Source organism: Salvelinus fontinalis, chromosome 41, assembly GCF_029448725.1.
Source record: "Salvelinus fontinalis isolate EN_2023a chromosome 41, ASM2944872v1, whole genome shotgun sequence".
Classification (NCBI taxonomy): domain Eukaryota; kingdom Metazoa; phylum Chordata; class Actinopteri; order Salmoniformes; family Salmonidae; genus Salvelinus; species Salvelinus fontinalis.
Window position 1 is genome coordinate 4,941,565 of NC_074705.1, and position 21,454 is coordinate 4,963,018.

The 21,454-nt window shown below is 47.8% G+C and overlaps 1 protein-coding gene across 3 annotated transcripts in view; it reads left to right on the plus strand.

Moving 5' to 3' along the window:
- nbeal1 (neurobeachin-like 1) overlaps window positions 1-21,454 on the plus strand; it is a 61,899-nt gene that overhangs the window by 35,289 nt on the left and 5,156 nt on the right. For all 3 annotated transcript variants that reach the window (XM_055908467.1, XM_055908468.1, XM_055908466.1), the window contains 35 exons: window positions 641-827; window positions 915-1,048; window positions 3,436-3,595; window positions 4,100-4,202; window positions 4,384-4,543; window positions 5,426-5,584; window positions 5,875-6,034; window positions 6,970-7,058; window positions 7,874-8,458; window positions 9,885-10,060; window positions 11,334-11,493; window positions 11,739-11,867; window positions 12,141-12,320; window positions 12,695-12,823; window positions 13,043-13,192; window positions 13,379-13,536; window positions 13,928-14,052; window positions 14,370-14,496; window positions 14,644-14,792; window positions 15,288-15,421; window positions 15,804-15,905; window positions 16,143-16,238; window positions 16,359-16,483; window positions 16,738-16,878; window positions 17,260-17,390; window positions 17,747-17,856; window positions 18,056-18,173; window positions 18,502-18,599; window positions 18,961-19,077; window positions 19,199-19,398; window positions 19,750-19,922; window positions 20,030-20,124; window positions 20,352-20,468; window positions 20,592-20,753; window positions 21,228-21,376. In XM_055908467.1, the coding sequence (XP_055764442.1) occupies window positions 641-827; window positions 915-1,048; window positions 3,436-3,595; window positions 4,100-4,202; window positions 4,384-4,543; window positions 5,426-5,584; window positions 5,875-6,034; window positions 6,970-7,058; window positions 7,874-8,458; window positions 9,885-10,060; window positions 11,334-11,493; window positions 11,739-11,867; window positions 12,141-12,320; window positions 12,695-12,823; window positions 13,043-13,192; window positions 13,379-13,536; window positions 13,928-14,052; window positions 14,370-14,496; window positions 14,644-14,792; window positions 15,288-15,421; window positions 15,804-15,905; window positions 16,143-16,238; window positions 16,359-16,483; window positions 16,738-16,878; window positions 17,260-17,390; window positions 17,747-17,856; window positions 18,056-18,173; window positions 18,502-18,599; window positions 18,961-19,077; window positions 19,199-19,398; window positions 19,750-19,922; window positions 20,030-20,124; window positions 20,352-20,468; window positions 20,592-20,753; window positions 21,228-21,376 (5,288 nt within the window). The remainder of the gene's footprint in view (window positions 1-640; window positions 828-914; window positions 1,049-3,435; window positions 3,596-4,099; window positions 4,203-4,383; window positions 4,544-5,425; window positions 5,585-5,874; window positions 6,035-6,969; window positions 7,059-7,873; window positions 8,459-9,884; window positions 10,061-11,333; window positions 11,494-11,738; window positions 11,868-12,140; window positions 12,321-12,694; window positions 12,824-13,042; window positions 13,193-13,378; window positions 13,537-13,927; window positions 14,053-14,369; window positions 14,497-14,643; window positions 14,793-15,287; window positions 15,422-15,803; window positions 15,906-16,142; window positions 16,239-16,358; window positions 16,484-16,737; window positions 16,879-17,259; window positions 17,391-17,746; window positions 17,857-18,055; window positions 18,174-18,501; window positions 18,600-18,960; window positions 19,078-19,198; window positions 19,399-19,749; window positions 19,923-20,029; window positions 20,125-20,351; window positions 20,469-20,591; window positions 20,754-21,227; window positions 21,377-21,454) is intronic.

Below are 21,454 nucleotides of genomic sequence, written 5' to 3' on the forward strand. Positions count from 1 at the left end.
TAATTTTATTGTTGATTATTTGATTAGATGGTTGATGGGTGGTATGTAGTGTAGAGATTACATAAGTCAATCAGTAGCTGCACGATTGCTGGTTCCAATCCCGGCCAGGCAATAGGGTGTTGTCTTGGGGGATGGTTACAGGGCAAAATTATATTCAATGCAGTCTCTGATTATTTCCCCTTTCTGATTCAGTCTCTGGTTAATTTTACCCTTTCTGATTCAGCCTCTGGTTAATTTTACCCTTTCTGATTCAGCCTCTGGTTAATTTTACCCTTTCTGATTCAGCCTCTGGTTAATTTTACCCTTTCTGATTCAGCCTCTGGTTAATTTGACCCTTTCTGATTCAGCCTCTGGTTAATTTGACCCTTTCTGATTCAGCCTCTGGTTAATTTGACCCTTTCTGATTCAGCCTCTGGTTAATTTTCCCCTTTCTGATTCAGCCTCTGGTTGATTTTACCCTTTCTGATTCAGCCTCTGGTTGATTTTACCCTTTCTGATTCAGCCTCTGGTTGATTTTACCCTTTCTGATTCAGCCTCTGGTTAATTTTCCCCTTTCTGATTCAGCCTCTGGTTAATTTTACCCTTTCTGATTCAGCCTCTGGTTAATTTTATCCTTTCTAATTCACACTCCTGTGTTCAGGATATGATCAACTGCGTGGGAGGTCTACCTGTCCTCTTCCCTATCCTGGAGCAACTCACCCTGCTGACCCCTGAGAACCACACCGCTGCCGACCCCACGGGGTCAGAGTTCATCAGCCCCACCCCTGACGTGGCCACCTCCCCTGGGGAAGGGGACTGGGTCATCCTGCCCTCCAACAGGTCCTCGGGTGAGTCCCCAACACAAAACATGTTTATCTTTAGGTGATAATACAAGCATTACAGTTATTGAACTGAACTGACTGTGTGTGTTTCAGAGGCGCGTCTGGAGAAGAACCTGGTTGCCACGTTCCTGCTGGTGCTGAAGCACTTCCTGCAGCGTCACCCCATCAACCAGGAGAGCCTGCTGCACTCCCATGGAGTAGCCACCCTGGGGGGACTGATGCAGAAGGTTTAGACACTCTGTTAACGCTTTCTTTGTCTGCCTGTCTCTCTCTCCCTCTGGCTCTTTCGTTTTCTTTGTTCATGTAGATGGTAGTAAAGTGACTATGCATAGGTAATTAACAGTGAGTTGCAGCAGTGTAAAAAAAAAAAAGGGGGGGGGGTTGTCAATGTAAATGGTCCAGGTTGCCATTTACTTAATTGTTGCAGAGGTAGGTGTTTAGTCCAAGGGTCCTTAGCTTAGTGATGAGCTTTGTGGGCACTATGGTGTTGAAAGCTGAGCTGTAGTCAATGAACAGCATTCTCACATAGGTGTTCCTTTTGTCCAGGTGGGAAAGGTCAGTGTTGGAGTGCGATTGAGATTGCGTCATCTGTGGATCTGTTGGGGCGGTATGCAAATTGGAGTGGGTCTATGGTTTCTGGGATAATGGTGTTGATGTGAGCCATGACCAGCCTTTCAAAGCACTTCAAGGCCACCGGAGTGAGTGCCACAGGCGGTAATCATTTAGGCAGTTTACCTTGCTTCCTTGGGCACAGGGACTATGGTGGTCTGTTTGAAACATGTAGGTATTAGACTCGGTCAGGGAGAGGTTGAAAATGTCAGTGAAGACACTTGCCAGTTGGTCTGCGCATGCTCTGAGTACACGTCCTGGAAATCTGTCTGCCTTGTGAATGTTGAACTGTTTAAAGGTCTTGCTCACATCGGTTACGGAGAGCGTGATCACACAGTCGTCCGGAACAGCTGGTGCTCTCATGCATGCTTCTGTGTTGCTTGCCTCGAAACGAGCGTAAAAGGCATCTAGCGCGTCTGGTAGGCTCGCGTCACTGGGCAGCATGTGGCTGTGTTTCCCTTTGTACTCCGTAAAGGTTTGCAAGCCCTGCCACATCCGGCGAGAGTCAGAACCAGTGTAGTAGAATTCAATCTTAGTCCTGTATTCACGCTTTGCCTGTTTGATGGTTCGTCAGAGGGTATAGCGGGATTTATTGAATGCCCGCTCCTTGAAATTGTGTCCCACTCCTTGAAAGTGGCAGCTCTAGCCTTTAGCTCAGTGCGGATGTTGCCTGTAATCCATGGCTTCTTGTTGGGATATGTACATACGGTCACTGTGGGGGGGGACGTCATCGATGCACTTATTGATGAAGCTGGTGACAGGTGGTATACTCTCAATGCCATTGGATGAATCCCGAAACATATTCCAGTCTGTGCTAGCAAAACAGTCCTGTAGCGTAGCATCCGTGTCATCTGACCACTTCCGTATTCAGCAAGTCACTGGTACTTCCTTCTTTAGTTTTTGCTTGTAAGAATTATGATCAAATTTGCCAAATAGAGGGCGAGGGGGAGCTTTGTATTTGTCTCGGTTTGTGGAGTAAAGGTGGTCTATAGTTTTTTTGTGACATGCTGGTAGAAATTGGGTAACACGGGTTTAAGTTTGCCTGCATTAAAGTCCCGCCCACTAGGATGAGTATTTTCTTGTTTGCTTATGGTCTTATACAGCTCTGTGAGTGTGGTCTTAGTGCCAGCATCAGTTTGTGGTGGTAAATAGACTGCTAAAAAAATATAGTTAAACTCTCGTGGTAGATGGTGTGGTCTACAGTTTATCATGAGGTATTCTACCTCAGGCGAGCAATGCCTCAAGACCTCCTTAATATTAGACATCGCGTATCAGCTGTTATTGACAAATAAACACACCCCCACCCCTCATCTTACCAGACGTAGCTCTTCTGTCCTGCCGATGCACGGAAAACCCAGCCAACTGAATATTATCCGTGTCGTCGTTTAGCCACGACTCGGTGAAACATAAGATAATACAGTATTTAATATCCCGTTGGTAGGATAGTCTCGTGCGGAGATCATCCAGTTTATTCTCCAGTGATTGCACGTTGTCCAATAGAACGGATGTTTGAGGCGGGTTACCCACTCGCCAACGATTCTCACAAGACACCCCAATTTCCATCCCCTGTATTTCCGTATTCTTTTCACGGGAATGACGTGGATTTGGGCCTGGTCTCGTAGAAGCTGTATATCCTTCACGTCAGACTCATTAAAGAAATAATCTTTGTCCAGTTCGTGGTCAGTAATTACTGTTCTGATATCCAGAAGCTATTTTTGGTCATAAGAGACGGTACCAGCAACATTTGTACAAAATAAGTTGCAACCAATGCAAAAAAAATCACACAAAATATCACAGTTGGTTAGGAGCCCGTAAAACAGCGGCCTTCCCCTCCGGCGCATTTTCAACTCTCTCTGGCTCTTTCATTCTCTCTGTCTCCTCTTTCTCTCTCTCCTCTCTCGTGCGCGCTCTCAATCTCTTTCTCTCTCTCCACTCTCTTTCTGTCATTCTCTCTCTGCTCTCTTATTAATTCTCTCTTTTTGCGTGTGTGTATTTCTCTGTGTAGCTGCCTCTCAGTCTGGTGGATGTGAGTGTCTTGGTGTCTGCTCAGCTCCTGGTGGAGCAGGTTACCTATGAAAAGAACCAACAGCTGCTGCAGCAGCTCCACACACACCTTCTGTTCAACTTCAGCATCTGGAACCTGGGAGACTTCCCCCTGCGCATCGGTGAGCACCTGAGACCATGGGTCTGTGTGGGGGGTTCACGTGTTAGCCGATATGAGAGTGTGATTGGTTGCAAATCCAGGAACAAGTTGAAGTTTGTTCCACCTGAGCAAGTCAGAGACCACTATAATGACACACCACATGCGTTTGATGGACCCTTTTTGTCTACTTCTAATGCCACCTTCACATGCTAGTCGGAACTCTGAAGTTTCCGACTTGCTAACTGGTTGAACGTGGCACGTGTATAACTACAACCAGTTAGCAAGTCGGAAATTTCAGAGTTTCCTAGTTCCGACTAGAACGTGAACGCGGCATAATGCCTCTTAAGGGGAAAGTAATCCAAATGTAATTGACAGTAATCAAATTAAGTTAGTTTGGGTAATCCAAAAGTTCTGTTACTGATTCCATTTTTGGGCAGGTAACTGTAATGGATTACATTTAGAATGTAACCTATCCATCCCTGTGTGTGTGTGACTCTTGTCAATTTGGTTTCTCATGGTGATGAAGGTCACATCCAGTACATGTCCACCGTCATCAAAGAAAACAGGAAGCAGTTCCGGAAGAAATACGGAGTTCAATTTCTACTGGACACCATTCGCCTTTACTACGGGTGGGACTCCATCTCCCAGAATGCTCAGCTTCTGGTTTTTACTCATGGTTCATAATTGTCCTACTCAAGCGCCATCTGTTACATGAGATGTATGTGTTGTAATAACTGTACAAGTTCTACAGTCAACTTGATTTCTCAGAAAATAATATATTTTTTAAATAAATTATTCTAAATCTGTTAGTAAGAATGTTAGCAGGGAAGGAGATATTAGTGACGACGACAATCAGACCATCCGAGCGTCCCTCTGCGGCCTCCTGAAGTATTACATCAGCAAGGGTATGACCCAGGAGGAGATGCACAGCATTCTGGGATACATCGCCGCCATCGGAGACGAGGAACAGGTGAGGGAAGGGTGGAACGGACAGATGACGGGTCCATGACTTGTGTCAGAATCTTTGTGTCTGTTCCAATATTAACACTAATGAAGCCATGCATCGTATTATGGATTAACATGGATAAAGCAGATGTCCTGTAGTCAGAGGACTCCACTCCATATGAGTTCCATTGAAGACAAGATGGTTAATAGACTGGCTGTTACCCAATGTGGGAGACCGAGTGCAATTCAATCTCTCACTTATTGGCCCTCTGAATAAAGTTGTCTTCAATATCCATGTACTGGAATATCACTTAGAAATTCTATGAGGACCATTGCTGTGGTGTCTATGAGGGAGCATCTGCCAGCTCTGTGCCTGGCACAGTGTTGAGGGCTGTGTGTTTCCAGCCTGCGGCTACACTAAGGATAGCCCTGCTCCCTGGCCTGCTGGTTACCTAGGCCTCTAGAAGAAAGCTGTCCCCCCCTAATAGCCTTCAGCTGGCTGCTCTGGTTAACTGACTGCGGCAGGCCTCTTGTCTCAAGGCCCAGCTTCCCATCCACTCACTTCACACAGGATTTATACGCCTGGCATTCAATGAGGATCTGTTTCCTGTGTGTCCGTGTCCTTCCTCTCTCCCTCCTTTTCTCCAGCTCTTTTTCCTGTTTGTCTTATCCTCTTACATAGGTTTCTATACATGGCCTGTGACATCATGGCATGTGACATATGCTCACTGCAATGTCAAGTGTTCATCCTCCACAGTTTGTCTTCTCTCCATCCTACCCATTATTAGGCTGTTCAGTCCCTGAAACCACACTCGTCATTTACTTGCTCTCTCCACTTAATTCTGTGTGTGTGTGTGTGTGTCTGTGTCTTGGTGGAGTTGCTAACCAAGTGTGTGTGTCCCTCTAGCTGTGTGGAGTGATAGAGTTGCTGCTAAGTCTGCTCCAGACCAGTGCTGCCAGGGACCAGCTTTTCCTGCTGCTGTTTGAGCCGGGGGCGGCCGACTCCTGCTACGCCCTGCTGCTCAACACCAAACACTCAGACCGCCTCCGAGAGCTCGTCTTCAAGGTGAGGGACCTCCTCACACATACCAACATACACCTGTCCACACACAATAAACGGGTAAGTGTGTTGTGGTTTTGACGATTCCGAATTTCTGTTGGACATGGAGAACTTACTGGCCTAGAAATATTCTGGATTTTTTCAAATTGAATTTGACTTTGAAAATGTGGAGTAGGTTATGTTGTGCAGATCAGTCAATACTTTCACTAGGTACTATACAAGACCCTTCTCTTTGACATTGAATGCTGCTAATGTAACGTCATTGAATGGTCTTTGCCGTGTGTGTGTGAGTCCAGATGTTTGACCGCATGCTGCGCTGTGACCGTGTCTATGAGAAGAACAAGCAGAGGCTGAAGCTGAGGGAGGTGGGATACTCCGGTCTCTCCCTGCTCTTCTCTGACCTCCACGTCACCCCCTCCCTCGTCAAGAGCCTGCTCAACCAGGTGCTCCACACAGGTGGGTGACGGTGTCCCTCCCACCCCTTCTCTCACCCTGTCAGTGTCCACCATACCATTATTCAAATATGTTTCTGGGGACTAGATCACTCCATGGTTGGAGACGGCTCCTTCAACAGTCAATCATCAACGTCGTTTTGAAATTCCATTCAATAAATAGTTATTGTGTCCGAGGGGTAATTCATTTGCAACTTAACAAATACATAAAAAACAGCAAACAAATTCAATAAGTAAAAAACAATACAAATGTGTTTGGTGACTTAAAAAAAAGAAAAGTTATCCTTTTTTTTTACCCAAGCAATATCTACAGTAACGCAGGTGAAGTGGTTTAATTTCATTGGCCAATAAAAACGAATGAGTAGTGACTCTGCTTCACCCAGCTGTCCCTATAGACCTTTGTAGATGTGGTGTTCAGCCCTTGCATACTTTAGATTGGTTGGCTCTACTCCCTTGACTCCATGGGAGTTTGATTTAGTGGCCAATCAATGAAGCGTTGAGGGCTAATGGATTGGCTCAGGTGAGGCTGAAGTTGGAGGGAGTGCAGACTGCAGAGAATGGCTTCCTCTCTATAAATGACTGAATGATTGGCTGGAGAGGGTCAGGGCGGTTCTGCAGTGAGGTTTGTATGGGCAAATGGCAGGAGAAGGAAATCAATGTTTCGCCAGTGTACTTCAGGTTATTGTTTTACCCATTCAGCTATATGGACAGATCAATCAGGGTTATGTTCAGCTGGGAGAAAACGTTTTAAAACAGTGAGGTACTAACTGAACACGCTTTTCTGCCTTCCTTTGCGAAATGTTTTTATACGGTGTGCCCTACTGAACGTGACCCAGTACTATGGTGTGGCCCAACAGGTAATAGAGATTCAGTCAATGTGTACTCTACTAAATTATATGGCTATGACTCATCATGTTGACCTTTGACCCCCGCCCCTAGATCATGTGGTGAGCTACAAGGACCTTATGGCCCTGGTCCAGCTGACTCACCGGGCCGGGCCCAGCGTACGCCTGCTCGTGTGCAATAGGGTGAGGGAACAGAGCACACACACACACTAAGTTATTAAAACGACACACATACAGGTATAAGCCTGTCCTCAGTGTAGAAACAGACATCTTCCTATATACCAGATGTTGATATCCATAATTCAATCACAACATCAACCATAAACGGAAATGCATGATATTACTTTGAAATCTTTGAAATTAAGGTATTATAAAAGGGATTATAAGCTTGTGCTAAAATATCTGGTTTTGATCTTCCTAAAGCTCTATTCTGTCCCTCTATCCATTCCCCTCTCCTTATCCATCCCCCTCTCTCTATCCATCCCCCTCTCTCTATCCTTCCTCCTCCCCTCTCTCTCTATCCTTCCTCCTCTACCCTCTCTCTATCCTTCCTCCTCCCCTCTCTCTCTATCCTTCCTCCTCCCCTCTCTCTCTATCCTTCCTCCCCTACCCTCTCTATCCTTCCTCCTCCCCCCTCTCTCTATCCTTCCCCCTCTACCCTCTCTCTATCCTTCCTCCTCTACCCTCTCTCTATCCTTCCTCCTCCCCTCTCTCTCTATCCTTCCTCCTCCCCTCTCTCTCTATCCTTCCTCCTCTACCCTCTCTCTATCCTTCCTCCTCCCCCCTCTCTCTATCCTTCCTCCTCCCCCCTCTCTCTATCCTTCCTCCTCTCTCCTTCGCTATCATTCCTTCCCTCCCAAAAAATACTTAATCATTGATGACATAAATAACATAAAAGTAAGCATAATACTCATTGAATAATAAATAACAGGTCAGTAATGTTGAATGAGCAATAATGAATACACAGGTAGTAATATTAATGCACTCTCTCCCTCTAGCTGTACCAGCTCCTCCAGTCCCAGCAGGACGCGGCGCGGGAGATCTCCAGACAGCTGTGCTGGCAGGAAACCCTGATGAGGCTGTTCCTGCGCTCCCCCTGCGAGGGCGGCCCGGGCCGGGGCGACGCTGCCAGCGCCTGCAGCCTGGACCTCAATCTCAGCCGGGGCAGCGGCAGCCGCCTAGAACTGCCCCTGGAGAGGAGGGGCCGAGCAGGCAGCGCTGGAAGACTGGTGGATGAAGACCGCCTCAGCATGAGCTCCAGAAAATCTGTGGATAGTCTTGAAAACGGGGATGTACTTTCGCTTCTGGACACGCCCGTTAGTCAGATTGGGGAGGGCCAGTTGCTCAAGCCCTGGGCCTCTGGGGGAGGGAAAGCAGGGGGTTTGAGTTTGGACCTGTCCCACATGAGTGCCTATGAGGGCGGGGAGAGCGGCAACCAGACGCCGGGGAGCATGGTCAGCACGCCATCGCCGCTGATGACGTCAGCCAAGGCCTTCCCAGATACCTCGTCGGCGTCCCTCACCGAGGACAGCTTCCTGTTCAGCGACAACGTGTCATTGGGGGAGTCGTTCAGCTGTGCTGAGGTGAGACACCTGTCTACAGTGGTTTCCTCTCCTCTTCAGTGTAGCTAGCCAGTCAGTGGCTGTATATCAATAGACTACAGTGGTTTCCTCTCCTCTTCAGTGTAGCTAGCCAGTCACAGTGGCTGTATATCAATAGACAACAGTGGTTTCCTCTCCTCTTCAGTGTAGCTAGCCAGTCAGTGGCTGTATATCAATAGACTACAGTGGTTTCCTCTCCTCTTCAGTGTAGCTAGCCAGTCACAGTGGCTGTATATCAATAGACTACAGTGGTTTCCTAGCCTCTTCAGTGTAGCTAGCCAGTCACAGTGGCTGTATATCAATATACTAAAGTGGTTTCCTCTAGGTGGTGTCCTGAAGGCCCTAGGAACAGTCTGGCTAGTCACAGTGGCTGTATATCAATAGACTATAGTGGTTTAGTCTAGGTGGTGTCCTGAAGGCCGTAGGAACAGTCTGGCTAGTCACAGTGGCTGTATATCAATAGTATAAATTGTCTTCCTTCAGCTGCTTAAATTGGATATTTGAAAGCTAATTCTTGGTAGGGATCCAGATTACCCTATTGGTTTCTTCTGTATCCACCCTATTGGTTTCTTCTGTATCCACCCTATTCTGGGCTTCTGTATCCACCCTATTGGGGGCTTCTGTATCCACCCTATTGGGGGCTTCTGTATCCACCCTATTGGGGGCTTCTGTATCCACCCTATTGGGGGCTTCTGTATCCACCCTATTGGGGGCTTCTGTATCCACCCTATTGGGGGCTTCTGTAATCCACCCTATTGGGGGCTTCTGTATCCACCCTATTGGTTTCTTCTGTATCCACCCTATTGGGGGCTTTTGTATCCACCCTATTGGGGGCTTTTGTATCCACCCTATTGGGGGCTTCTGTATCCACCCTATTGGGGGCTTCTGTATCCACCCTATTGGGGGCTTCTGTATCCACCCTATTGGGGGCTTCTGTATCCACCCTATTGGGGGCTTCTGTATCCACCCTATTGGTTTCCACTGCGGTGCCAGAGTGTTCCTATGTCCCTCAGGTCCTCTAATCCCTCAGCAGACAGATAAAGATATAAAATGTCACTGCCTCACTAGGGAGCCACCTCTCCCTTTCATCTATAGATGGGGACAATCTCAATTTGCATTTCCTTGACTCCTCGCGTCCTCTCTCCTCGTCTCCTTCTCAAAACCCATTGGATGAGAAAGTCGGAGGTCCTGTTTTGGATGGGTTTTCAGAAGAGGGAGGGGAGAGAGGACACGAGGAGTCAAGGTAATGCAATTGAGATTCTCCCATGGACTGACGTCAGTAGGGCCAGACATGGGGGGTCAAACCACACCATGGAGGCTGGGGGTGGGAGGCAACCCCCTCTGTGTTTCTCTGTCTATCTGTACCTGGATGTGACTCACTGACTCCCTCCTCTCTGTCTCCCCCTAGCGGACAGAGGAGGAGCTGTCTCGCATGCTGCTGGAGATCGTGCTGTGTGTAATGTGGCGAGGCGTGGAGGGCTCGGACGATGCCGCCTGGCTGGAGCGGGGGCAGGTGTTCTCTGCCCTCACCAAGCTGGGCACTACCAACGAGCTGCTGCTGCCTGTGGACCACATCAAGCTCAGGTGGACACAGTGGCATTTCTTACATTTGATTTATTTCATTCTCAGTTGACAAGACTGAAAATATGCAGAATGCACAGTTCCATTTAGACAACAAACACAATATATTACGTTCAATTAAAAAGGTCCAGTCTCACAAAGATATTACAGTTTAAAAAGACACATTTTGTTACAAAAAATTATTGCGTGGTGACTAGTGAGGAGTAGGAACCAGCCTGCAGAGTGACGTGATGACTGTAGTGGGGAGTAGGAACCAGCCTGCCTGGTGACGTGATGACTAGTGAGGAGTAGGAACCAGCCTGCAGGGTGACGAGATGACTGTAGTGAGGAGTAGGAACCAGCCTGCAGGGTGACGTGATGACTGTAGTGAGGAGTAGGAACCAGCCTGCCTGGTGACGTGATGACTAGTGAGGAGTAGGAACCAGCCTGCAGGGTGACGAGATGACTGTAGTGAGGAGTAGGAACCAGCCTGCCTGGTGACGTGATGACTAGTGAGGAGTAGGAACCAGCCTGCAGGGTGACGAGATGACTGTAGTGAGGAGTAGGAACCAGCCTGCAGGGTGACGTGATGACTGTAGTGAGGAGTAGGAACCAGTCTGCAGGGTGACGTGATGACTGTAGTGAGGAGTAGGAACCAGCCTGCCTGGGGACGTGATGACTGTAGTGAGGAGTAGGAACCAGCCTGCAGGGTGACGTGATGACTAGTGAGGAGTAGGAACCAGCCTGATGACTGTAGTGAGGAGTAGGAACCAGCCTGATGACTGTAGTGAGGAGTAGGAACCAGCCTGATGACTGTAGTGAGGAGTAGGAACCAGCCTGATGACTGTAGTGAGGAGTAGGAACCAGCCTGATGACTGTAGTGAGGAGTAGGAACCAGCCTGATGACTGTAGTGAGGAGTAGGAACCAGCCTGATGACTGTAGTGAGGAGTAGGAACCAGCCTGATGACTGTAGTGAGGAGTAGGAACCAGCCTGATGACTGTAGTGAGGAGTAGGAACCAGCCTGATGACTGTAGTGAGGAGTAGGAACCAGCCTGATGACTATAGTGAGGAGTAGGAACCAGCTTGCCTGGTGACGTGATGACTGTAGTTGTGGCTGTTCAATGTGCAATATGTTTAGTGTTCCGTCACATCAGTCTTGAAGAGAGGGTCTGGTTCTCTGGTGTTTATTCACATTTTGTTTGTCTCTCTCTCTTAATTTCCTCCACTCTCCCTCTGTTATCCTTCTTTCCTCTTTTTCTATCCCCATCTCCCACCCCTCCCTCCCTCTCACCCAGTCTGATGGAGAGGATGCTGGAGTGGGCTGTGACTGACAACCGGGAGGCGACGGCGGCCATGTTGCCCCAGCACACCGAGAACGCTGTGCGGCTGCTCCACGTTGTGCAGGACTTCCTGCAGGCTGAGGGCCTGGTCAACCCCACCCTGTGGACAGAGAAGGTATTGTTATTAGGAGGAGCGACATCTTTGTTATTACTCCATCTTTGGCAGTATGTGTGAATGTCATACCATTGTAAAGTGATAGTTCAGTGATTTGACATATGAAGACATTGGTTACATTGAAAGCAGTCTATGGCCAAAGAGTGACTGTAGTCCACAATTAGGTTTTGTTAAATAATTATAAACCAATTGAGTAACACAATCCATGTAAGAGGTGATTTGATTCAATGATTGTTTTCTTCTAGGTCCTGGAGGAGACAGTGACTCTGATGGACAGTCTAATGGTGTGGTACTCGTCAGGGGCCCAGTGGCTGCAGCTGTCCCAGGTGGGCCTGAGGCTTCTGCTGGGCTTCATGGCCCAGGAAGACCACCAGGTGAGAAGCTGTCCAGTGTCGCATACATAGTAATGTAGCAGACGCTCTTTTCCAGAGCAACTTACAGTTAGTGTGTTCAACTGTACACTTCATACCTCTACTTTCAGTATACAGGTGGTACTCAAACCTTTTCAGCTTAGCCCTCTTATTGTTTGAACTATATGAACTATCAGGTGTCACATCATCTCATTCAGAATGCTTGTCTTTATATGAATGTTTTTCTCACCTCGACATAAGAAGTGTAAGTATGTAAGTGATCTCCTCTCCTGCCAGGTGTGTGCCTTGGCCACAGCCAAGCTGAACGGCATCCTGCAGACCAAGAGCGTGGAGACTCAGGACGAGGCGTGTTACCTGCTGGGCAAGGTGGAGGGCATCCTGAGACGCTCTGTAGGGGGGCAGACAGAGGAGACCTATATGTGTCTGGTGCCCTTGCTCCGCACGCTGCTCTCCAAGGTACACACTCGCGCACTCACGCACACAGACACAAAAAGACATGCATGATGAACAGTCACAATGAAGTAGAATCCGTATCAAACATTCCAAAGAGACTTGCTGACTGTTTTCTTAAATCACGGCAAAACCTTGGCACAAAGACAAAACATGTGTCACACCAAGGGTCGGTGTCTAGGACACAGAATAAACCTAGCCCTGGACTAAAGAGACATTTCAATGGATTCTCTTTTGAATATGCTTTGTAGTCCAGGATTACTAGCCACCATTATTTAAATCCAATGAACAAAAACACAATGCTTTTGATGTGTAGTATGTCAATACCTCACAACACTTTGTATTATCTTCTCATCTCTTGTGATATCTTGTGTCTGCAGGTGAACAAGCTGCTGTACATGGAGCTGCACCTCCCCCAGCTGCCTGACACCAACGGCAGCCCCTCCTTCTTCGAGGACTTCCAGCTCTACTGCAACTCCCCCGAGTGGAGGGTCTACCTCGACAAATACGTGAGGAGCTGGTTCAATGCCTTACTAAATCATTGATAAGTCATTCAACTCTTGGAAGAGCAGCAAAGAAACGTGTTGAGAAATTTGAAGATCAACCTTAAAGATGAGAAAATACATTTTTGGGAAATCTCTCAATCTCCGGTGCTGAGGAAGCGAGCCTGAGATGAACGAAACAAGTAGTTTTGCTTCCCCCATTGAATTGGTTCTCTCTGTCCTCAGATCATCCCCTACATGAAGCAGTATGAGATTGAGACGTTTAGCCAGGGTCACGAGACCATGGCTCTGTTCTGGAAGGAGTGCTATGAAAGCTTCATGGTCAACCTGCACAAGAGAGAGCGGGAGAGGGGAGAGAGCAAGATACGCTTCCAGGTCACACACACACACACACACACACACACAGATCCGAGTAAGGTTCACTTTCTATTGAGCTGACAATAATACTGCTGTAACATGGAACTGTAATGTCAGGCCACAGTAACACAGAGCATATTGCCTTGTGGTGTTCTACACACCAGAACACACTGACTCCCCGTTCCTCGTCCTGCCGTCCCTCAGGAGCAGTTTGTGGAGCCCTTCTCTCGGCGCGGCCGGCAGGAGAACCTGCGATACAACAGCATGCTGAAGCAGCTTCACAGCCAGCACAGTGCCGTCCTCAGGCAGTGGAGAGGAGCACGCCGCAGCCTGGTGTGTGAGAGAGGCCCCTGGGCAGACAGGTAACGGCCACACACATGATATGTAGATATTTATTATAATATATACAGTATTATATGTGATTATAGGACTTCCTTGGTAATTACCTCAGCACCACGGCAAACACATGATCAGCCAAAGAACTGTTGTCCACTGTCCTCCAGTCAATCAATCAATGCAGTTTATTTTATAAACCCTTTTTTTTGTTTTTTTGTTTTTTGTTACATTAGCAGTTGTCACAAAGTGCTTTACAGATACCCCTCCTAAAACCCCCAAAGAGCCATCAATGCAGAGGCAGAATCACAGTGGCTAGGAACAACTCCCTAGAAGAGTTTCTGGGTGTCTCTCTTACGTTCAGTTTGTTCTTCAGTTCATGCAACTTAGTTGACGTTCTTCTGTCTGTTGTTTTCTTAGGCAGCAGAGTGAGATGCACTGGCGAGTGTCCAGCGCGGAGAACTACTCCCGCATGAGACTCAAACTGGTGCCCAACTACAACTATGAGGATCACCGGCAGGCCAGCGCTCTTAGGGACAACCTGGGTAAGAGAGGCAGCTTCACTGGTTCCCTTGACAAGGCATCACTGTAGTCTGAATAAACCATAATGTTAGCTGCAGACCCTTCTCCTCTTCCTGTTTCTCTTCCTCTTCATCTTCTTTATTCTCTTCCTCCGCCTCTTGTTCCTTTGCCTCTTGTTCCTCTTCCTCTTCCTTCTCCTCTAACAACTCATCTTCCTCCTCTTCTACCTTCCTCCTCCTCTAACTCTTCTTCTGCCTCTCGTTCCTCCTCTTCCACCTTCCTCCTCCTCTAACTCTTCTTCTGCCTCTCGTTCCTCCTCTTCATCTCCCTCGTCCCCCAGGTGTCCAGCAGCAGAGGGTGACATCTGAGTCCTTACTGCTGGAGGCGGTCAAGCAGGTGAAGGTCAGCGACCTGGAGGATGACATTCTGGAGCTGCCTGAAGACGACCCTGCAGCGACCAACAACACGTCAGTACACTCTCAACGTTGTCTACAATTGCTGTGTGTTATGTCTGTCGTGGACTGTTGGGTGGCTTTGACTACAAACGTGAATGGACTTGGTCACCTATCTGTCTGTTTCTATCTCTCTCTCGCTGTCTCGCTCTCTCTTTCCAGGGGGGAGGTGGAGGAGGCAGGCCAGAAGGAGAAGCTGGTTCTGTGGGAGGACTGTGAGCTAGTCACCCAGGTGGATGTCAGCCCTGGACGTCTGGAGCTCACCACCCAGCACATCTACTTCTATGACAGCAGCACAGAGAAGGAGGAGGGTGAGGAGAGAGGGAGGAAGATAGGAGGGTCATAGGGGTTAGAGGAAGAGTTCTCCTGAAAGAGGAGGGAGGGGAGGAAGAAGGGATGAAATAGTGGGGTTAGAGGAAGAGTTCTCCTGAAAGAGGGGGGAGGGGAGGAAGAAGGGGTGAAATAGTGGGGTTAGAGGAAGAGTTGCTGTTAGTAAGAAGGAGCGAGAAAGGAAGGCTGAAGGAGAGTGAGCGAGTGGAGCAGGAGTTGATCAACCAGAGGTTATGGATGGGTTATGACTAGACATGTACAGTAGATACATACCTCACTGTTAGACTCTCATTGTGTTGTCTTAGACATAGAGGTGTAGCTGCTCCCACATGCAATACACGTCATATGTTAATACGTCATGGAATGACGAAGGGTTAAGATTAGGGTCTGGAGTTTTGCCATGGTCAAGTCACTAGTTAGGTCAAACTCCTGGCCTTATGTATTATACATAATCAACCCCCTGTCTGTCCTTCCAGGTGTTGGTCAGGACTTTAAGTGGCCTCTATCTCAGATCCGGGAAATCCACCTGCGAAGGTACAACCTCCGCCGCTCGGCCCTGGAGATCTTCCTCATAGACCAGACCAACTACTTCCTCAACTTTAAGAAAGAGGTCAGGCCATTTCTGGGATCTGCTTTTTAGGTGGATGGAGAACGGTGTACCCCCATCCATTTCACTACTTGGTCTATTCCAGAACTAGCACGTCACCTGATTCAACTCATCAAGGGCTAGTCCTGGAATAGATCAAGTAAGTAGATGGGGGTGTTTGGGAAACACTTATGTAGAAGGAATGACTACATAGGCCTGGAGTACTGGGGTGTGTTGAGTACAGTAAAACGTTAAGAACAAATAGAACCTGTACTACTCCCTATTCTACATGACAGGCCATTATATCTGTTTTACATAATATATTTTGATCTGAGCATTATGAAAGATTTCACACTTTTGAACAGACCCCTTCATGTAGGAATGGTCTGTGCGGTTTGATTGACAGGTGCGGAACAAGGTGTACAGTAGGATGCTGCTGCTGCGCTCCCTCAGCCTGTACGGCACACGCTCACCACAGGAGCTGCTCAAGGCCTCCGGACTCACACAGGTCAGGGGTCAAAAGTTCACATGGGAGATCAAGGTCGTGTTCAGTAGGGAGGAAGTGGTTTGAAACGGAGGTGATACTCCCTGAACTGGTTTAATAAGAACAGATGTATTCTTTTTTGCAAAACGTTTTGTTACGTCGTACCCTACTGAGCATGACCCATGTTAAGTAGTCAGTATGGTCTCCGGTATTGTGTTGACAGGTTGTGTTAAACCCCTCTCTCTCTCTTGTCTTTGGTAGAAATGGGTGAACCGAGAGATGACCAACTTTGACTACCTGATCCAGCTGAACACCATCGCGGGCCGAACCTACAACGACTTGTCTCAGTACCCAGTGGTACGTTCTGTTAACACGGACCCTATGGGGGAAGATGTGGAATATACCATCTTGGTGCTCTTTTAAGGGGTGTTCATGGTTTAGTTAATTGTGTGTGTGTGTGTGTGTGTGTGTATCCAGTTCCCCTGGATCCTGTCGGACTACACGTCAGAGGAGTTGGACCTGACAGACCCAGGGGTGTTCCGGGACCTGTCCAAGCCAGTGGCCGTACTCAACGAGCGGAACGCCAAGGCTGTCCGGGAGAAGTACGTTCTCTCAACCTCTCTCACTGAGCCGCTGCTGCGTCTACATTCCTGCATTACGTGACATGTTCCAGGGTGGCAGTGTCTTCATTAATTCTCTTCACTACATAAGTGTCCTCGTCCATAGAATTAGACTTACTGTAATACAACACTTTATTACCGTTGAGGAAATGTCTCTTTGAGGGCAATAACTGGATTATATTCTAATAAATATAGTAAGTAATTATAATGTTAAGTTCACGTCTCCCTGTCTGTAGGTATGAGAGTTTTGAGGACCCCACGGGCACCATCGACCGGTTCCACTACGGTACCCACTACTCCAACGCAGCAGGAGTCATGCACTATCTCATCCGTGTGGAACCCTTCACGTCCCTCCACATCACGCTACAGAGTGGACGGTAAGCAATGGGTTTTGGTGAGGGGGAATCAGACTAGAAAACTCAGGCCAGAAGTTAACAGCATTAAAGTCCATGGAGTTATCAGTGCTCGGGTTGTACCAGTCAAATTGCTGTGGTCTGAGCAGCTTTGTGCATTCTAGTATTCTAGTTCTGTGATTACACCTGTATTCCAACTGACAATCTGATGTATCTATGCTCTTGTCTGGAGAGGTGCTGTTGTACTGATGTCAGTAAGGCCAGGAGTCTTTCTCTCACCAAGCTACAGCCTTACTAGATCCACAGTTTGTCTTGGTCATGTCACATGGTGGAAAAACCATCCTGTCTCTAGTACTATGGCATACTTTAAGACCATTGGCTGTTGGTCTTCCTCCCTCGGTCCAGGTTTGACTGTGCGGACCGTCAGTTTCACTCCATCCCGGCTTTGTGGCAGACCCTCACGGACAACCCCAACGACGTCAAGGAGCTCATTCCAGAGTTCTTCTACTTCCCAGAGTTCCTGGAGAATCAGAACGGTGAGATGAGCTCCATGTCTGTAGAGAATCACAGACACACTGGCTATGTTGGTTGACTGTCCGTACTAACACGCCTCCTGTTGTGGTGTTCACACAGTCAATCAGAGAAAATCTGGACTCAACTGGACCGGTTCAGATTTTGTCAGTTGCGTTCAGATTGTGGAACACTAGAACTTGTTCAAATCGGACAAAATCTATAACTGACCCAATTACACCCTGAATCGTAAAAACGGAGAATCTCAGTTTAAAACTTTTTATTTTGTCTGTTTTATTTTTATCCGGTCACACTGTCACTCTGATGGAATCCACTTTCACTCCCCTGTCCTTTGTTCATCCTCCTCTCTCGCTCCCTCTAGCCTTTGATCTAGGGCGCCTGCAGATCTCTAAGGAGAGGGTGAATGATGTCATCCTGCCTAAATGGGCCAAGTCTCCAGAGGACTTCATTTATAAGCACAGGAAAGCCCTGGTGAGCCTCCTTTTCTCATGGACAGTCACCATTACCATAATGCTTTATCACAAGGGGATAATTGGAACCCAATTGGATCACATACATTCCTTTACCATGATGTGCAGGAGAAATGCATTCCACAGAGAGTAGTATTTAGTGAGTTATTGTTGTGGGGGTTATATATACATGTGTGTGTGGTGTATGTGTTGTGTAACAGGAGTCTGAGTACGTGTCGGCCCACCTGCAAGACTGGATCGATCTGATCTTCGGTTACAAACAGCGAGGCCCCGCGGCCGTGGAGGCACTCAATGTCTTCTACTACTGCACCTACGAAGGTACGGACGCTAACACTACACCCAAAGACTCCCACTCATACAATAGCACTGATGCTAAAGAAACGCTGCACCTGTGGAGGTACATTTATATTTTGGTCATTTAGCAGATGCTCTTATCCATAGCCTCTTACAGGTACGGATGCTAACACTAAACCCATAGACTCTCATTGATACAATAGTACTGATGCTAAAGAAACGCTGAACCTACGAAGGTACGGATGCTAACACTAAAACCCATAGACTGATACAATAGCACTCATGCTAAAGAAACGGTAGATTGCTATATTATGGCACTTTACTGAAGCGTTTGTCTCTGGTTTTGCTGTAGGGGCGGTGGACCTGGATGCCATCACTGATGAGAAGGAGCGTAAAGCTGTAGAGGGGATGATCAGTAACTTTGGACAGACACCCTGCCAGCTGCTCAAGGTACTGGAAAACACACAAGGCTTGACTTGACCAGGAGAAACCTCCCAGGCCTTCCTCATGATATGAGCCCATTGGAACACTGAAGGATGAACCGGTCAATTAGGAATCATTGGGAATGAGGCTGTAACAGGTTATTTAGAACAGTGATTCTCATCTCTGGTCTTTGAGGACCTTCAACAATACTCATTGTAGCACCAGATAAACACCTTATTAAACTAGTCAACAGCTTGGTGATTAGTTTAGCCAGGGCTACAACAGAAATGGGTGCTGGTGGGGTTACTCAGGGATATTTAACTGAGAATCACTGGTTTAGAAGAGGTGTTTTAGATGGGCTATAGTGATGTGTTGTCTGTGTGTGTAGGAGCCACACCCTGTACGTCTTTCTCTGGAGGAGGTGGAGAAGAGGAAAGGTCGACTAGACGCTTCGCCCCTCAGTATCTTCGAGCACCTTGCCGAACTCAAGTCCTTCTTTGTCGAGGTTAGTTTTTAAAACACACACCAAAGCATATGATCATGACCCTCTTTGTTGGTTATTGTAAGGTACTTTATGAAAACTGTTTTATTGAAAAACAACTTAATAAATACATTTTGATTTGTAGGGGATCAATGACAACGTGCCTCTGGTGAAAGCTGTGGTGCCCAAGAACCAGTCCCACTCCTTCATCACCCAGGGCAGCCCAGACACTATGGTGACCCTGAGTCAGAACTGTCTGATGGGAACCCACGGCTGGCTGCCTTATGACAAGAACATCTCCAACTACTTTACCTTCATCAAGGACCCCACCGTGGCCAACCCCAAGTCAGTCCCTCCCCAACACAGACCCCTTTTCTACTTGAAACTGTGGGGCGTTGTGGTCTGACTGGGAGACCGGGAGCCCTGTTTGAGTTCTTACCTCCATTCCTTGAAGTAATCACTCATCTGAGAATGTTTGGTTTGTCACAGCAGTATGATGGAAACTCTGCCATGGCGTATCCAAGCACATACAGATCTGTGATTATCTCCAGGATGGGAGGCAGGAAGAATGCACTTTAAACGTTTTGGAACAGACCCTTGGAGGGCACTTAATGTCATTACTTGGTCATAAAGTTGTTCTGTGAGTTATGTATCTGAGGTCTCCTCCTTTCTGCCCCCCCCCCCCCCCTTCTCTAGGACCCAGCGGGTCCTGGGTGGGCCCTTCTCTCCGAGCGTGGAGGTGACCGCAGGTCTGTTTGTGGTGTCACACGACGGGAAGCTCCTGTTCAGCGGTGGCCACTGGGACAACAGCCTGAGGGTCACCTCCCTGGTCAAGGGAAAGACTGTGGGACATCACATCAGACACATGGGTATGGATGGATCTCACACACACATACATGCACTCAGGCACACACACACTGTCTGTACATACAGTATAGTAATTATTTGACGTCATCTCTCTTCTCTCTCGCCGCAGACATAGTCACGTGCCTGTCGACAGACTACTGTGGGATCCACTTGATCTCCGGATCCAGGGACAACACCTGTATGGTGTGGCAGGTGCTGCAGCAGGTGAGATCATGAAGCCTGAGGGTTTATTGGAATACACTACACTGGCTAGAAAGCATTTGTACTGCATTGTTACTGTGGAAACGTTTGATGTTAGTACACTCAAAAAAAAAAAGGTGAAACAGTTTGACATCTGCTTTCGGTTGCAAACTGTTTTACTACTGTATGCCCTACTGAACACTACCCAGGTGTATGAATGTGTGACTGAATGTGTTGTGTGTGTCCTACAGGGAGGTTGTCCGGTGGGGCTGTGTCCCAAGCCGGTACAGGTGCTGTATGGACACACTGACGAGGTGCTGAGTGTCAGCATCAGCACAGAGCTGGATATGGCCGTCTCTGGATCACGGGTAAGAGGTTGGAGGGGGTGAAGAGGTTGGAGGGGTGAAGGAGGCTGAAGAGGTTGGATGAAGAGAAGTTTGAAGGGTTGGTTGATAGATGGATCTTGCTGATGTTTTGTTTCTGTGTACCAGGACGGGACGGTGATCATCCACACGGTGCGTCGGGGCCAGTACATGCGCTGTCTCCGGCCGCCCTGTGAGAGCTCCCTGCCTGTCTCCATCCTGCACCTAGCTATCTCTTATGAGGGGTGTGTGGTGGTTCACACCTGTGTAGAGGGCAAGGCCACGCTCAAGGTACACTAACACATGTTCTTGATAGGTGATTTTGTTCATTTGTCATTGAAAATGCCGTGATCGTCTTCTCTAAAATCTTAATGTGTTTTGGTGCAGGAGTCTGACCAGGCAGCTACAGTGTGTGTGTGTGTGTGTGTGTTTAGACGGGCAGCCCAATTCAGATCTTTAATTCGCGACCAATTAGATCAGCTCTGAGAAAGATCTAATGTGATTGGTCAACAAACCAATTAGTGGAAAAGATATCAGAATTGGGCTGACTGAACGTAGCCATAGTGACTTACTTGGTGAGCTACAGAGGGTGAGTGAGTTGGGGAGTGAGTTATTTACTTAGTGACTGACTGACCGACTTAGTTGGTGAGTTAGGAAGTATGACGTACTGTACCATGATGCTTAGCAAAACGCTAGTTGACCACTAGATGGTACATTATGATTGGGTCCTGGTGAATGATTGTCTCTCATCCTGTCTCTGTTTAGGATAAGAACGGCCTGCACCTGTACTCTGTCAATGGGAAGCACCTGTGTACGGAGGGCCTGAAGGAGCAGGTGACAGACATGTGCGTGTCTGGGGAGTACCTGGTTATCGGCAGCGAGCAGGGCTTCCTCTCCATACGAGACCTGTACAGGTAACCTTGTTTCCTGTGTGTGTTTGTCTGTCTGTGTGCGCGACTGCACACATGCATCTACAGGGTTTCTGCTGTATC